Source organism: Phodopus roborovskii, unplaced genomic scaffold, assembly GCF_943737965.1.
Source record: "Phodopus roborovskii unplaced genomic scaffold, PHOROB, whole genome shotgun sequence".
NCBI classification, from domain to species: domain Eukaryota; kingdom Metazoa; phylum Chordata; class Mammalia; order Rodentia; family Cricetidae; genus Phodopus; species Phodopus roborovskii.
Genome location: NW_026126443.1, coordinates 5,427,943 through 5,445,602, shown reverse-complemented (window position 1 = coordinate 5,445,602; position 17,660 = coordinate 5,427,943). Strand labels below are relative to the sequence as shown.

Genomic DNA, 17,660 nt, shown 5'->3' with positions numbered 1-17,660 from the left:
TGTGAGGAAACCAAATGTGTCACTGCCAAGGCCCTTCTGTGTCCCTTAGAGATAAGGTTGGGCGTAGAGATTCAGCAAATGGTACCAAGCACTTGTGTCCTTGGTCTGATGTATCCCTATATTACTTTCCCAAGGTTCGTGTCATGTATCCCAGTCTACACACAATGTCAGATAGAACCGTTGTCACCATTATTTGGTGTCAAGATTCTTAACTCAGGGCCAGCCACTTCAGAGGAGGCAGGAGTTCTGGGAGGTGGTAAAGACGTGAGAAGACGGACCGGACTGGACCATGTTAAAGTCACTTCAAAGAGCTAATGTTTCCCTCTTGATTTCAACAGGCCACTTTCCAAATAAAGCCATGCCTTCTGCAGGAACCCTCCCATGGGTACAGGGGATTATCTGTAATGCCAACAACCCTTGCTTCCGTTATCCAACTCCCGGTGAGGCTCCTGGTGTGGTTGGAAACTTTAACAAGTCCATGTAAGTACCAGATCAAGTTTTCTTATGCGGACTTGTCAGCTAATCCTCATCCTTACCTTCTTGGAGAAGTTTGCAGGGGAAGTCTATAGAATGAATGAAGGGGGAATGCCACCAAGATTTAAGACTGTGGGATTTAAGAGTCACTGTGATTATGTGGTCCAAAGCTGTCTACTCAGAGTCGATGCCTCTGTGAGACACGACAAGCTGGCCCCATCTGACCTACTCACTCCTAACATTTACTGTACCTCTGAAATACCCGGTTCTAGGAACCTACGTCACAAGAGTCTGGGTTCCCCAGCAGCACAGACCCAGGCCAGGAGTATTCTGTCTTTGGCTCAGCTCTCAGGTCACTGCTCTGATGTTTGAGATGACTACAGTGTCACTGCTGTTTACAGATATTTCTCTCCCTGAGTGGGGGCTACCTGAGAGCATGATCTGCTGTCTTAGTGTCTGTGCTCCTGGCTCCAATGCATCTGCCAAATGAGATGGTGAAGATCTCTGAGCTGTGCAGAGTCAGAGTCAGAGTGCATAGGGGCTATAGGATATGCTGCAGGGGATGGTGCTTAGTCGGCACAGGCAGGGTCACGTTTATAATGTTCACATGTAGGTTGTGGGCCTTTTGTGGACACTTTCAGACATAACAAAAATATTAAAATTTATTGGCATATAAATGCATATAATCAGGGGTAAATTCGTCATTGTAATGCAATTGTGTAATTGTGTAATGCATTGTGTAATGTATTTGTTTTCAATTCATAGTTGTAATCAATGAAAATATTTTCATGGGTCATTAAGTATGTTTTGGGCTATAGACACTAGGTTTATTATGGGCAATAGATAGGTGTGTGTGTGTGTGTGTGTGTGTGTGTGTGTGTGTGTGCATGTGTGTGTGCCTGTGTGTTTGTATACATGCTGGCCATGGTGGGTGAACTGGGTCTAGACACATGGGCAGACACTTGAGGCTGGGATTATGGGTAGTGAGGAGGGGAAGCCAGGCTGGGGTGAGAGGCAGCTGACCTAACCAGGTCTTTCTGACATTATTTTCTTGTTCCCTTTATAGCGTGTCTCGCCTGTTCTCAGATGCTCGCAGACTTCTTTTATACAGCCAAAAGGACACCAGCATTAAGGACATACACAAGGTCTTGAGAACACTGCGACAGATCAAGCATTCCAACTCGAGTAAGCAAAACCCTCCCATTCATGCAGTTGGAAGTGGACATTTCCCTGGCCATGTGGCCTGAGTTTGTCCTCAGGCTTGCCCTAGAGCTTGTTTCTTCTGCAGTGGCTGAGTGGTTGGTCTTCTCTGAAGGAAGCAGTGGAAACAAACTAGAAAAGTTGGTTCCCATAGACAGTGACACTGGGGATCCCAGACAGGAATGGCATGGGCTTGCCATTAAGGCCAGCAGGAGCACAGATTGCTGCCGAGGGCATTTTTGAGGTGTCCATAGGATTTCCATGCATAGACAGATTTATAGATGAGTTATCTTTGTGTGAGAGCAGTTAGAGTTCTAGCTTGATGTGGGCACATAAAAGTTGGGCAATTATTTCTAAAAGGAAACTCTTCTACCTTGGAAGTAGCCATTTGGATGAGTCTGGCAGGCATTTTAAAGAGCTTGAAAGACGTGAGTCTTCACCTCAGATTTGCTGAGTGCCCAGGCAGTTAGTTCCTGGCATGCCACTGAGGAAGTGTCTGAGGAACATACAGTTTGCTGACCACAGCATGGCTGCAGAAGGGCAGTCATGTCATAGCCCAGGGGCAGGGTTTGATGTTCACTGGTGCAGGTTAAGAATGGTGTACCCAGTGAAGATTGAGAAGTGGCTAGGGAGCCGTCAGAAAGCTGGCCCTTTTCTTGTCACCACAGGCTGCAGTTCTGAACTTCATCAGTGATGAAGTACTCCTCCCATCGTGAGCCAACAGTGGCTCCAAGACAGTTCTTTTTACCCAGTTTGACATTTGAGGAGGGAATGGATTGGTCCAGCTGTTCTTGAAAGTCCTCTCTCCCAGTGTGGGATCCATTTGGCGTGAGACGAATGGTGTAAAATGTTAGGGTTTAAGTGGATTGGGTGGGAGCTTGTTTGTGAGGACACAGAACTGTGATTAACTGGGTAGGAGAAGAGGCATTGCAGGGACCGTCAAGCTCAGAAGTGACTTCTGAATGGCGCTTTTCCAGAGGGACACAAGTTCAGTTCCCAGCCCCCACCTTGGGTAGCTCACAACTGCCAGTGACCCCAGCTCCAGGCCTCTGAGAGCATTGCACTCACGCGCACAAGCCACCCCCATAGCCCCCCCCAAAGTTTTTAAAAAGAGGCATTGCTGTGGGGGAATCATGACTCCATGACAGGGAGGGTCAGAGGTGATTGGGGTACCAAAGAGGGGGTGTGTGGCTTCAGTACAGAGAGGCATGGGCATGCTCGGGTCCCCGAGTCACCTGTGAGGCCCTTGTAGCTGGACTGTCCCTGGCTGTGCATCCAGGTCGCCTGAGTTATCTTTCCTGTCTGTGGGGGCCTCAGATCAAGGCCAGGCTCTGCTGTCATGGAGACCCCTGTTAGGTTGTCAAGCAGCAGAACTGGGTTATTTCTTCTATCACCGGGAAGATAGTGCAGTACAGAGGAAAAGTGCTGGTGTGTGTCACTGTGTGGCGTTGTGGTCCCCTGGTCACTTGGGGACTATCTCTTCTTACCTGAGAATTGGTACAGTAGGATATTCATCCAGGGTTATAACAGTGTTTAACACGTGAGCCATGATTATTTCCCTAAAAAATTATTGTTAGATTTATTTATTTTTTTCATGTGTGTATTTTGCCTACATGTTTGTATGTACATTGTGTGTGTCCCAGATGTGCATCTGATCAGAAGAGGGCATCAGAATCCCTGGACCTGTAGTTAAGGGGGTCAGCTGCCATGTGGGTGCTGGGAATAGAACTTGGGCCTTCTAAGAGCATCCAGTGCTTGTAACTGCTGAACCATCTCTCTAGCCACACAATGATTATTTTCAAGCCCAGACATCTCAGACAAAACAGTCAACCCTTTTGACACCCAATTTCTTGAGTTATTTATAATAGTATATTATTATGTACAGTGTAATGGCATATTATTAATAGGAGAATACCTAAGATGCAACATCTGACAAACTTTCTGGCATATAGTAGGTGCTTTATAAACAGAAGCCATTGCTGTCCTTACATGACATTGTTGTATTTCTGACCATGTGACCTTGTTCTCCTACTTCTTAGTTTGTGGGGTTGGCAAAACCAATTGGCAGACTTTCCAGTTCTTAGGGTAGGCTGCCTTAGAAAGGCAGGTGGCTTTTCTTCTTTTTAGCAACTGGGGCTGTGAAGTGGGGTGGAAGGAAGGAACCACAAGTATGAGCACAGCTTTTCATAAGGAAGCCAGCTTCCACTTTCCGGTGTCCCCTTTGCCCTGATGCTAGTTTTGTTTTGTTTCAATTTGCGTTCCTGTGCTGGGGATCAAACCCAGGAGCTTGTACAATCTAGGCATGCACTGAACCGCCGAGAGCTACATCTCCAGCTCCAGCTGGTCCTCAAGTTTCTGTCATTTTCCTTTGTTTATCTCCCCACAAAAAGCCAGGCCACAGTCATGGAGGAAGCAGCATTGGAGGAAGCACCGAGAAACACTGCTTCCTTCCCTGGGAATCGATAGCATTATGCAGGTTTTGAAAAACACCTTATTAGTCTGAATTGGATGGTGGCTGGAGATGTCCCCATCGTTCCCTACCAAGAAACCTGTGCCATCCTTCCACTTCCAGTTCTCATGAGGTAGCTCATTTTGGGTGTTGATAGCTCGGACTGTCAGGAAGGTTTTGCCACCATGCTTTACCTTCTAGAGAATTAGTTTAATTCCATGTCCCTCAAACATCTGAGGACAGTTCTGGTGTCTCTTCCCAGAATCTTTTTTTCTAATATCCTCCAATCCTCTTAGGCAATGCTGTTCCTCGCAGCCTCTGCCTCTGCTGGTTGCTTCTCAGTGTGTTTATGTCATTCCTGAAGTTTACCAGAAATTACAAAAGTACTTTAGCATAGAGGAGAAAGGGACTTTTGCCTGTTTGAGTGCCGGATTTCTGTCCGTGCAGTCTGAGATTGCATGAGGCTTTTGATGTTCTTGTCATCCTGTTGACTCATAGTCCGTATATAGCCAACTCTCAAACTGCAGATCTTAGGAACACACGGAATTGAAAGTGACTTGTTCTCTTTTCCCTAGTTCTACCACTGAGCTAAAGGGAACATGTCCATCTCTTCCAATTTACATCATTAAATCCCTTCTACTTTCTTGTCTTACTCTAACCATTTTAGATTTCGATTCTGCTATGATTCCACAGGTGCTACTTGTGGCTTTCTGACATCTAGGGGTTCAGTGACTCTCTTTTGATAGTCCAGACATTGATAACGATGAGAATAAGGCTGGAGGCTGGGATTGGTTCCCCCAGAGACTGCCAACTCCTTTGGGCAGTATTCCTAGGATCTTAGAGAGCTACTTGCCTGTGTGGTCATTGCTGTAACCACTGGGTCCCGCTTTGGAATCCATTTGAATAATTCATCATCTTCTTCAGTCAGCTAGAGCCACTGACCTGCCCATAGGGACTCTGTAGATTGGGAGTCTACTGAAACACTCTTGTCTTGTCTCAAAGTACCATAACATTGGTTTGTTTAGAAATTGCTTAGTTTGTGTGTAGATTCGTGGGGCTGGCTGCTTCAGTTACTCAGTTCTGTGCCAGTCATGCTTCTGTAGGGGAGGGGGCCCTTCCTAGAGGATACTGAAAGTGGAGGTGACTTCTTGTTTACACAGTTATGGGGATGACATCTTAGCCCAGTCCCCCGTTTAAGTCTCTCTCTAAAGGGCAGTCTTGTACTGTTTTTAGTATTGTTCCAACTTCAAAAATTAAGTTGTGGATACTTTCTCTATTTATCATTGGGCACATCCCTGTAGAAGTCCCAGGACAGAGCTTCACAGAGCTGCCTCACCCCATTTTTGGCCACTTTGTTGTTTTTTTCTCTAAGCCAGAGTGTAACCAGCAGACTGAGTGGTGGCTAAATTAGTTTTGCGTAATCATTCTGTCTTTACTATCATGATCACAGCTCAAAGGCAGTACAAACACTGGCTTAATTCTCAGAAACCCCAGGAAAAGTAACCTGTCTAGGTTCTAACCCTGCAACATGTAAACCTTTAAGGACAGTGCTTTGAGTTTTGTGTGATATATGAGATGATTTCTGACAGGACACAAATGACGACTTTTACTTCCGACTCACATCAAATTGCAGTTTCATGAGTATTATTGCTTAATTGGATATTAAGAAAGAAAAGATGAAGTTAAGGAAGGCATTGTTTCATGTGGCTGTGGTGAAATTCTGGAGAGCAGTTTGTAAATGACCTAAGGTTGGAAAACGCTTCTGTAGGAGAAAGACTTGAGGCTGGGTGGAGACTGGGCAACACATTCAGGTTCTTGCTCTCATTAAGTCGTCTTTGGGTAACTTTTGATTCCTGGCCCTCTACTTATTTGAACTGGACACTGATTACCCCATGGGTCATTGAGCATTCAGTGATACACTTTCTACGGGTTTCCAACGTGAGCATGGGGGTGACACACTGTAAGTCAGAAATACTTTACTTCCCTTGTATTCTAGGGTGCTTAACCTTTGCCAACTTACTCACCTTTTCTTGGCCTTAAGTTTCATTGTCTAACATTTGAGGTTTGGTTAAATGATTTGAAGACGCTTCATCTCAGAGTCTGGGTTGGTCACTCTGTGGATGGGGACACCTGTGATGCAGTGGTGGTGTGGATGACGAGGCTGTAGTCTGTTCAGGGCAGGATTAGTCCATGTTGGTCATTCTGCTCTGAAAAACAGTGCGGTAGTGATGAGTGGTAACCCTGACTGCATCTTTCGAGAATGAAGCCAAGTCCAGTGAAATTGCTTTGAACGACATCAAAGCCAGCACAGGCAACCGGAGAACAACTTCCCTTGTGTTAATAGGCACCAGTGGCTCAAAATTAAAACTAAGTCCACCTTGATTTTTCTCTCATAAAATTTACCTCCCCACAATTTCACTGGAAGGGCCAACCTGAGATCAGAGGTATAACATGTACTAGAAAGGTAGATTTTTACCTCCATGGTTCTCTTTTGAGGGCCCCCTGAGGGATTCTTAGCAATGTGTTTACTCCCAGATAAGTTTTTATAAAAATCTGCAAAGGTTAGAATCTTTAAAAAAGGAAAAAAGTGGCATGTATTGTGTGATTTCCAGGCACTAGGGAGGGGGGAGGAGGCCCCTGCCCACTAGGAAGTCCCTCCCTGCCCTCAGACTCCCCTGTGGCTTTGTCCTTCAGCCTCACTTACCATACTTGCTTCTCTTGGCTTTGGTTTGGCTTTTCTCTAGGGATGGTGAGAGGTGGGGCTCAGGAGAAGTCCTTCCTAGTGGTTTGTTGCCACCAGTTAGGACAGGGTTAGAGAATAAGGTAACTGGCTGTTTGCTGTTGGGGTGGGGGGGAGGCCTTCATTCCCAGCTATTTAAGATTCTTTGCTTAGTGATAATGAACATACTCAAATACTCAAAGCCGCTTCCCACTGAGCTTGTCTGCTCCCTTTATCTACCTTGTTCCAGTGGCTGCTCCTAGTCACATCCACTATGGATGCAAGTAACTGTGACAGGTCAGAGCTTTCTACTGGGTGTGGAATCAGAAAGTGCTTATTTATGCTGGGGGCTGAGGCTTCTGGGTTTTTCCAGGCCATCCTCACAGTCTAAGAACCCACCCTCCTTCTCTTTCTCTCTGCTGGAGGCTGAGACTTGTGGCCTTCCCAGGGTAGACCATCCTTACAGTCTAAGATCGCGCCCACCACACACACACACACACACACACACACACACACACACACACACATACACCACTTTTCTACAATTGGCTACACCTTGTCCAGTGAACTCCCCAGGGGCTCTCATCATGTCACCGTTACTTTTGCCAGTCTAGGGACAGTCCTCTGTTTGGCTGGTATGGGTTCTGTAGAAGTTCTACATTCTTTATAACTGTGCCTGACCCAAGTGTTGTGGCTAGGGCTATCAGTTCTGTGGTGTGGCTGGATGCCAAGATTGCTGATCTCCTGTGTGCATGCGACTCAGCCAAGATCCCAGCTCTTTAGCTCTCTAGGTGTCTGGCCCTGTCCCAATTTATAGCTATTCTGATATGCTGTAAGTATAGAAGTTCAGAGGGTACTTTGCCGACCACAGAAGAGTATTTTCTGGTCCTTTGTGCTTGCTCCAGGAAAGGCAGCAGGGGCAGCTGAGGGATGACCTCAAAGCTCGGCCTGTGTGCATGTGCTCCACGGCCCGCAGGAGTGACACTCTCCATGAGAACTGTGTTCTTTCAAGACAGGCACTGTTCACCCCACAGGGCTGTCTGCTGAGGTCTTATGTTCTCTTCAGCTTCCATCGGTGAAGACTCTTGTTGACAGCTGCCCCATTCCTCCTGCCCCATCTCTGACTCAGGGCTTTTTCAGCTGTGTTCTTTCCAGAATGCAGAACCTCCTGAAACTCCTATAAACTTTGCCAGGAAAGACCCAGAGTGAACCTTGGACATGTTGGCATCGGACTGGATGGAGATGTCCCCAGGTTATTGAGGTTGAGACTGGAGGAGATCTAGGGCATGTCATCTTCCTCAGTTAAGTCGTATTGTCTTGGTCCCTTTAGCAAGGTGTCATGTTGAGGTAATGGCATGGCTGCCATTTTCGTCTACAAATACAAAGCTGGTTTGGCCTTTCCGTTGTGGCTTGGACCAGTGTATCTGTGCACTTCTATGTGGAAGCCATGCTGGACTTTGCTTAGGGAAAACTGTTTTGCCTGCCTGGTCGTCTTGACAGTTCCTGATACCGATCTTTGATACTGAGTATCTTTGAAAGTCAAAGTTAAAGTTAAAGGATCTTAGAAAGCCAAAAAGAGATGAGCTCTAGGGATGGAGTGATTGTGGGGACATGGCAAGGAAGTTGGCTGAGGTAGGGATTTAAGGACAGGCATTGATGAACAATGAACAACTTTTACATATCCCCTGAACTGGACAGTAAGAATAGTTGGGTTCAAATCCTGCCTCTGCTGCTGCTCATTTGTACCCATGCCTAGTTATATACCACTCCTGTGCTGCACCTTCCTCAAAGTGGTTTAACAGCAGCACCTCCTCAGAGATGCTGTAGCAGTGAAGTGAGCCAATGAGAACAAAGCCTTTCCATGCTGACCTGATTCGCAATAGATAGCAGATCTCTTCTTTTGTTCATTGTTTTCACATTTATCATGGGAGGTAGAGCACCTCTCCTTGAAATTCAGAGAGGCTAAGTACCTTGCCTGAGAAACCAGCAAGAACAGATTTTCGGTCTTAAACTTCACTGCTGTCACATCCTAGATAGAACAGCTCTAGACACCCTCCAGGGCCCTGAGGTCCTTGCACAGGTACAGACAAACTGGGGTGAGAAAGGATAAGAGGGCTCTGAGGTAACACACCAGATTTCCTTCACTTCCAAGCATCATATGTAACAAGCACTAGAGGACTTTCCCCCCATGCCTATCTATCTCTGAACACTGGCTGGTGACTCACAGCTACTTCTCCTTTCCTTTCTCTCTTTTTTACCTCAAGGTTAGCCTTTTGTTTCATTGGGGCAGTTGCTCAAGTTGGGCTGATAGCCCCAAATGTCTGGCTTTCATTCCTCATGCCTGACACCCATGGGTCATATTATTAGGAGATGTGATGACATGTGCCACCATGTCATCAAAATGGAAAGCCTGTAAAATCTTTGGGTGGTTCTGATTCATGTCCTGGGTGTGCTTGCCTAAAGTTTTGATTTGAGGCTTTTGAGTTTCATAGTTTTGAAACCTTTCTACCTCCATGAACATTTCCCCAGACCTGCCAAAGCCATGCTGTGTCCCAGAGCCCAGTCTGTTGGTTGCCATCCAGGGCAGAGGCCTGGCTCTAACAGAGCTGTAGTCAGGGACACAGAGCTCCAGTGCAATGTTGAAATATTGCTTGAGCGAAATCAGACCAAAGGTCAGCTTTAGCCAGACAAGCATAGAAAACACAATTGCATTCAATTACAGAATGCCATGTACCCCACAATATCAGGCTGCTGTTTAAAAAGCTCGAATCGTGACCATCAAACAACAGTACTATATGTCTCCTGCCTTTCCTATGTGAGAATTGTCTACCCTGTGGGTGATAAAGAACAGCTTGGGCATAGACTTTGTGTCTCATTGAAAAAATTCATACTTTTAGCTCTCCCACCTCTATTGCATGGAGGTAACGAAAGGCAATGTTAAACTGACTCTGTCTACAGACAAGGTTGTACAGATATTTTGCATTAAGAGATTTTAATGTATAATATATATTCATTGCACATGGGCTCATGTCATATAGGAATATACTCAATAGGTATGCTTTGTTTGGTGCTGTATCATATAAAGGTGTACTAACATAAATAGGCATTGTATGTTTGGTATACTCAGGTATGTATGCATTGTATGTTTGGCCTTGTGTCATATAAGGGCATATTCACATAGGTATGCATGCGTTATATGTTTGGTCCTGTGTCACACAAGGGTGTACTAACATAGGTATGCACTGTATGTTGATAATGCTCCTCGTGTACCCTCTCCTTTCTTTTTGCTTCCCTCTTATTAATTCCCTTTGTTTTCCTAAACAAGTCTGCTCCTACCTTCATGTCGTACATATGTGATTCTGTGTGTCTATATAAAATCTAGGACCCAAGTGAGAGAAAAAAACATAGAATGCCTGTCTTTCGGAGACTGACTTAATTTGATTATTTTGATTATCTCTGGTTGTTTCCATTTCCTCCCAAATCCATAGCTTTGTTCTTTATGGCTGAAAAATATTCCACCTTTTTGTCTGTTGTTGGAAACCTAGGTTGGTTCTATAACTTAGCTATTAAGTACAGAGCTTCACTGAGTCTTGATGTGTGTGCCTGTCAGTGTGGAATTTTACATTTTGAGTGGACTATATATTCTTTGAAGAAACATTAGCAGATCAGCACTGCCCCCATTTTATTGATGAGAAAATTGAGTCTGAAAAGGTTGTTATCTGTTGCTCAGTGTCACAGAGTTGTAACTTGGGTCCGGGTCTGTGAGATTTGAAGTTGCACATCTTTCCACCATGCCATGATGCAGGATTGCTGCACCTCATCATGGGGAAGCGTGGGTGATGCCACCAGCTTTTGATTGTAGAGAGTAAAACAATTCATGTAGTTGCCAGTAGAGTGGAAAGAACTGGAGTTGTGAAATCTAAGTTGTTGCCTCTGGCTTGTTCTGTGACCTTGAGCCAGCTACTCCCTTCTCCCATCTATTTCCTGGTTTGGAAAAATGAGGATAGCAACAATACCTTTCTCGGAAGCTGGCTTTAGAGGTTCTGGAAATTGATCTGTATAATGTGTCTGAGGCTTTGTAAATACGACCCAGTGTTTCCTGCCACAAAGTGCCACCACGTCCTGGTAAGTTCATTACTTTTAGACGGTAGGAGAAATCAGGCGATGTATGTACCTGTGATGTACACTGGACAGTTCTATATAATCCTGCCTGGAAAAAAAAAATCCCACCTTGGTGCCTGGCTTGTATAGTCATCTTTCCTTCTCTTGTTCCCTGGTCTGTCTGTCTTGGTTTGTCTCTGTTTGTTACTGTATCTGTCTCTCTCTTACTGTCTCTGTCTCTCACTGTCTCTTGTCTTTCTCTTACTGCCTATGTCTCTGTGTCTCTCACTGTCTCTGTGTCTGTCTCTCTCTCTGCGTGAATGTGGAGGCCAGAAGTTGATGTCAAGGGTCTTCCTTGCTCTCCACCTCATAAATTGAATTGTGCTTTCTCTCTTAAATCCAGGCTCACCTATTTGGCTGACTTATCTACCCAGCTTGCTCCAGGGATCCTGTCTCTATACCCCCTGATCTACCTCTCCGACCCCTCCCTGTTCCCTGGACTTTTCAGGTCCCACAAACTGATTCTAGTCCTGCACCTTGTAGTGTCTGGTCTGTCCCTTAGAGGCAAGTCTTGCCTTGAAAGTGAGTGGCTTAAACTGCCCCCCTCCAGACCTCCCCACCTCTGCCTCTTCTGTTTGATTCAGTCTTTCTGTTTCTAAATGCTATGCTCCTGCTTTTGACCTTCCTCTCCTTTCTCCTATCTGCAGAGCCCTCTCTGCATGTGCTTCACACCCTCTGCTATTCACAAAAGACTCCCTAGGAAGTGTTTTCTTATGAGCTGTCCCTAATGTTAGCTTCCTGTTTACTGTTTATCCTGAGGTTCCAAACTCATTTGGGCCAATGGTAGCAACTCAGCATCGCCCTTCCTTGTCTTGTGAGCTGTCTCAGCCAGCCTGCATGTGGTCACCACCTGCTGGCCAGCGAGAGCCACAGTCTTTTCTGACTCCTTGTTATCTACCATTCACTTACTAGACCAGTCTTTATTCCAGAGGCATCCAGCAACTTCTTCCGCTTCCTTCTTGTCAGCAAGATGTGCATATTGGTTTAGTCCGTTCTTGTTTCCAGGAGAAAACATCCACGATTCAGTCATTTGACACAGCAGAAATTGTTTCTAAGGAGCCTGGAAGTCCTCGTTTGGGGTGTGGCAGGCAGCATCACTATCTCACTCCTGGAGGGGAAAATCTCTTCAACCTGTTAGAAGAGCCATAGAGGAATGAGCCCACCCCTCAAAATCTGAAAAAAAAAAAAAATATCATTTTTACTTTTATGTACATGAATGTTTGCTTGCATCTGTGTGTGTGCACCATGTGTTCAAACTTTTTAAAAAGTACTTCAGTAAAAGTCATAATCCCATCTGAGAGGGATTATGCTCTGATGACTGCTTTACCCTGCAGGCCTCTAATTTCCCAGCATTCTTATCCTGTCAGGAGAGCTACTGCCTTAGTGCATGGACCTGGGGAAACGTGTCCCCTTCTAACTCTGATCTCGATCTTGTCAATTCTTGAATAGCAGATGGGGCCACTCTGCCCCTATTACTCTGTTCGCATCTCCTCTAAGATGGCAAGGGCAGGGATTATGTTGAGAAATATCTCTCTTTTTTTTTTTTCTTGCTTTTGGAACACACTGGATAGTTTTATTCGTTTGAACTTAGAACTGGTATCTTGGTACACTGGACATTTAACTAATGCAGATTTACTTGTATCAGATAATTGAAATAACACACAGTGTCTAAAGTGTCACTACTGTTGGTGCAGAGAGAAGGTTCTAACATTGCTGCTGTTTGCCCCTAACAGTTCAGGGTATATGACCATGAATAGACAACTATTCACCTAATTGCCATGACCATTTTATTAACATGTATTTTGGACATATTTAGTCTCCAATTTGTATTTTCTTGTGCATTGTATATGAATCATGCTTAGTGCTTGCTTGACTCACACTGGAAGGTAGCCCTTCATTTACAAAATACAGGCTCACAAGGACCTGCTCAGTGATTTCCAAAGTCCATAGAACTGGAAAATTCTGGAACTGTGACTGTGATGTGACCCAGTTCATTAGATTCCAAAGCTGACCTTTCTGAAGTTTCTTGGAATTCTTCAGAAAGCCTTCACTGTAGAGAGAAACTTCTTCTGGGCCCTATGACTGGCAGGGAGGTCTCAAGGCACAATCTGGCCCACCTTTGTCCTCACTAAGTTACTCCAGGCCATAGCCACACAGCTGCTTCTCCTCTCCAGAACACTCCACAAAACCTTCTGGAGACATCTCACTCCTGAAGAATGCACAGCTCTGCATCACAAAAGAAACCCAAAAAAACAGATCCCCTAGCCATGGTGGCATGCCATGGTGGCATGTTTGTAAATGCCAGCACTTCGGAGGCAGAAGCAGGAGGCTGAGGAGTTCAAAGCCAGCCTTGGCTATACAAGACCCATTCTCAGGAAAGGAACCAAGTAACCAGCCAACCGAGAAACAGGTGTGATGTTTCTAGCTGTTGTAGCTGAACATATTTCAGTTTCATTTGTAAGACTGACCGAATAGGCAAAGTAAAACCACAAGAATGCCATCCAGCACCCCCCCAACTCACACCTCAAACCCTTGCTCATTTGGTAGAGCCTGGGCTAGAAGACCCCAACCCCACCCTGCTGCCATCCCAGGGGGTCCATTTAAGAAGAGTAAGCAGGCCAGGGATACTGGAATGTGTTTTCTCAACTTCTTTTCCCCAGTTTGCCTCCTCCACCCACTTCTCAAGCTGCTGATTGCTGTGGTTCCTTTTTGTGGAGAGCACAAGACTGCAGAGATCTTGAAACTTAAGCTGGGGCTTGGAGAGGGCACTGACCGAGAGTAACCCCAGTGGCTGGTGCCAGGGCTTCCCTCCTCCGCCTTCCTCTGTTGCTTCCCGCCCTCCTCCTTCTCCCTTCTCCTCTGCTCCCAAGCCTGGGTTCCAGCAAGCAGGGGGAGAGAAGGGAGGGAACACTTCATTGGCTAGGAAGACCCCCAGACTAGGGTTCTTCCCTATCACCAGCCTCTGTCTGCCTGTTAGCTTGGACACAGAGGCCTGACACAGAGGCTTGACGCAGATGAATAGCAAGAAACCCAGGATTGAGTCTCATTCTTTCCCAGCCCACGAAGCATCTCATCTGTTTGTTCTTTTTAGATGCCAGTCTCTTACTTTGTTTTCCCTTTCTCCTCCCCTTTGCCCTGCTTGACTGTGCCCAAAGCTCCAGGGACACAGTATTCAGCTGTTTGCCTCTCAGGGCAGTCAGGAAGCTGGGCTCAACAGCTCAGGTACTTTGGTGCATGCTGAAGGGGTTGCACTGAGAGAACTCCTTTGGCCTTTTGCTGTATTCTTAATGTTTGCTTTCTACACCAACCTATGGGTGTTATTAGTTCCGTTTTATTTTTAAAACATTTTTTGCACTTTATTTTGTATGTGTTGGGATTGCGTGTGAAGGGAGAGGACAGTTTGTGGAAGTCAGCCCATGTGGGTTCCTGGGATTAAGGCTGGGTGGCCAGGTGCTTTCCCTGCTAAGCCATCATGTTGGCCCTAGCTCCATTTGATGTCTGAGAGAGACCAAGGAAAGTAGCCAATGAGGTTCATAGTCACAGAGGTTGAGTGGCAGAGCCAATGATATTTGACGCCAACCTTTCTGGTGTCTTATCTCGGTGCTGGATCTCTTGGACCCTTGTTCCTCTCAGAAACACGAAAAATAATTTTTTTTTCAGAGAACATTTTCCCCAACCACATATTCCACAGATAATAAAAGCCGTGTCTGGGTCAACTCATTTGGGTAGAGTTAAATGCTGGAGTGACCGTCTCCCAGCAACTGTCTTCCCTGGTCATCTACTTGTGTCTGTCCTTGCAGCTGCCAGACAATGTGATTCTTCTTGTTGAGTCTCTATAAAATGTTAGATTTACCTTTTCGTGTTTCTCCATCCCATCCTCCTCTCTTCTCCCTCTCTCTTCCTTTCCTTTTTGCAGTACTGGGGATTAAACTGGGGCATCTACATGTTAGAACACATGTTCTACACCTGAGCTAGGTCCCTGCCCATTTCCCCCCTTTTCTATATGAGACAAAGAGTTGTGAAGTTGCTGAAGCTGGCTTTGTCCTTGTAATCCTCCTGCCCCAGAGCCCCAGATAGCTGCTAAGTTGTAATGGGCCTGTGTCATCTGGCATGGCTTTTATTCATTTTTTTCATGAAGTTCTGAATAAACACACTTGAGTGAGGCTTGACCTTTCCTTGTAGACAGTATCAGCAGAGGATCAAAAAAAGGGAAATAGTTCTATCCCACCTGGGGAGTCAGTCAGGCAAATGCATAACACACACATAAGTGTGTGCACACGTGTGCGCACACAGACACATCTTATCAGCCATAAATTTGGCATCCCAGTGTTCTTGGCAAAGTCCCTTCTCTCTTTCTATCTGTTCTGAACACAGCCGCTCAGTCGTCCCTAAACAGAATCACATTAGCAGTACTTTACCGTGCATTTCTCTCAGTGCAGGAATTCCCCTGGCTTGCACCAACATTTCTCAGTCAGACTGTCAATCCAGGAAGGTGACTGTTATTGTAATTTTTGTCATGTTTGTTTGTTCACTTGTTTATTCTGGCACTGGGGATAACTCACGGTTTTATGCCTGCCAGGTAAGTGTTCTAACCACTGAGACACACCCACAGCCTTTTAAAATTATTTTGAGACGGGATGTCTCTCACTAGATTGCCCAGGCCTGCCTTGAACTCATATTATGAACTAAGAAGACCTTGACTTTGTGATCCTCCCATTTCAGCCTGAATAGTTGGGATTGCAGGTGTGAGCTGCTGCACGTCTGGCTGTGTTTCACCATTTAATTAACTCAGCCTCCCTCTGATATATTTTGCTGAGCTTCCAGCTGCTGTCTCCCAGATGCTTCTCTTCATTTGGGCTGATGAAACCAAGTAGGCTTAGGGACACTCTAGCCATCCTGACCCCATTTACTTCTCTTTCATGCCCTGATTGGTCTTTCCTCTTGCCACTACAAGATGCATTTACCTCTTCAAAACTGGCCATTTCCCAGGTCACATCAGTTCATTTTACATTTGTGCATTTGTATCCATCCACACACCCATCCACCATCTACTCATTCATCTCTTTATTCACTCATCCATCTACCTACCTGCCCACCCACCCACTGACCACACCCATCCATCCATCCATCCATCCATCCATCCATCCATCCATCCATCCATCCATCCATCCATATTTCAGTCATCTGGCTTAGTCCATTATTTTTATTTCCTTATCCAGCTAGCTGCATACTGAAGACAGAGACCAGCCAGGACAAAACCACTCCATTCTGTCCTTGTACCATTTCTTTCCCACCTCACTCTTTCCCCCCTACTCCTCAAATCTGGGGTTTTGTAGAATTTGTTCTCTCTGTCTCTTTGTTCATGGACCTATTTTGAGAATTTACTGTGTATATAGATAGCCCTGTGAGTACAGAACGTCTGAGTGCCTGCCATCACGAGAGGGATTGTCTTCACTCCACTGAATTCCAGGGGTGGCTGATTTGTAGTTGTTTCTAGAACTGTAGCCTAATTTCCTTCATGATGTTCTTGCAGGTAAATTTAATCTTCTCCTGACTGCTTTTATGGATGATCTTCCTTTGGTTTTTTTCACCCTTTCTTCTACTTTCGGTAATTTGTGCTCCTCTTCATCTCTCTTACTAATAACCAAGAAAACCCCTTGAGGGCAGATCTGTGTTCTCATTTTTTCTGCACATTGCCAAGTAAAACAGCCATTTTAGTGACAATGAATATATTACTGTTTAATAAGCATTTGTCACTAGCCAGTTACTCATTGCTCTGGTTTGTAAACCTCTGTAGCCCCTAGGTCTTTGAAAGGTAGATTATATTATTTTCCTTTACATAGAAAGCTTGGCCTTTCTAAGACAGTGAACCTTCTTATAGCCACACAGCAACTTTATAGCAGGAGACCCGACTACATTTTGGGTTTCATGGTTCCAAACTCCATTTTTACCCATATAATTTTGTTTTGAGGTATGCTCTCTCTATGTAATCATGGGCCTGAAACTTAGTCTGTAGCCCAGGCTGGCCACTGATTTGCAGTCCTCTGCCTCCCAAGTACTGAGATCACAGGGATGCACTACTGCATCCATCCAGTCTTCGAACTAAGTTGGAATTGTTTTTGCTTTTGTTTTAATGCCTGAGACCCAATTCTTCCTACCTTCCTTCTTTCCTTCCTTCCTTCTTTCCTTCCTTCCTTCCTTCCCCCTTCCCTCCCTCTTTCTTTCTTTCTTTCTTTCTTTCTTTCTTTCTTTCTTTCTTTCTTTCTTTTCTTTCCCTTCTCCTTCTCCCTCTCCTTTCCCTCCTTCTCCTCCTCCCTTTTATTTGTATTTAAATTTGAAACAAGCTTGTTTTACATCTCAATCCCAGTTCCTTTTCCCTCCCCTCCTCCCCCCACCCCCTATGTCATACCCTTTCATGTCATACCAGGGAGGGTGAGGCCTTCCATGGGGCGTCTTCAAAGTCTGTCATATCATTTGGGGCGGGGTCTAGGCCCTCCCCCATGTGTCTAGGCTGAGAAAGTATCCCTCTATGTGGAATGGGCTCCCAAAGTCCATTCGTATACTAGGGATAAATACTGATCCACTACCAGAGGCCCCATAGACTGTAGTCCTAAGTGACACCCACATTCAGGGGATCTGCGTCAGTCCTATGCTGGT

General features: G+C 45.4%; 1 protein-coding gene across 1 annotated transcript in view; it reads left to right on the top strand.

Annotated features, from left to right (window-relative positions):
* The window catches only part of Abca1 (ATP binding cassette subfamily A member 1), a 119,287-nt gene that overhangs the window by 31,799 nt on the left and 69,828 nt on the right, over positions 1-17,660 (top strand). Inside the window, exons 4-5 of the mRNA XM_051187818.1 lie at positions 339-480; positions 1,541-1,659. Of these exons, the coding sequence (XP_051043775.1) occupies positions 339-480; positions 1,541-1,659 (261 nt within the window). The remainder of the gene's footprint in view (positions 1-338; positions 481-1,540; positions 1,660-17,660) is intronic.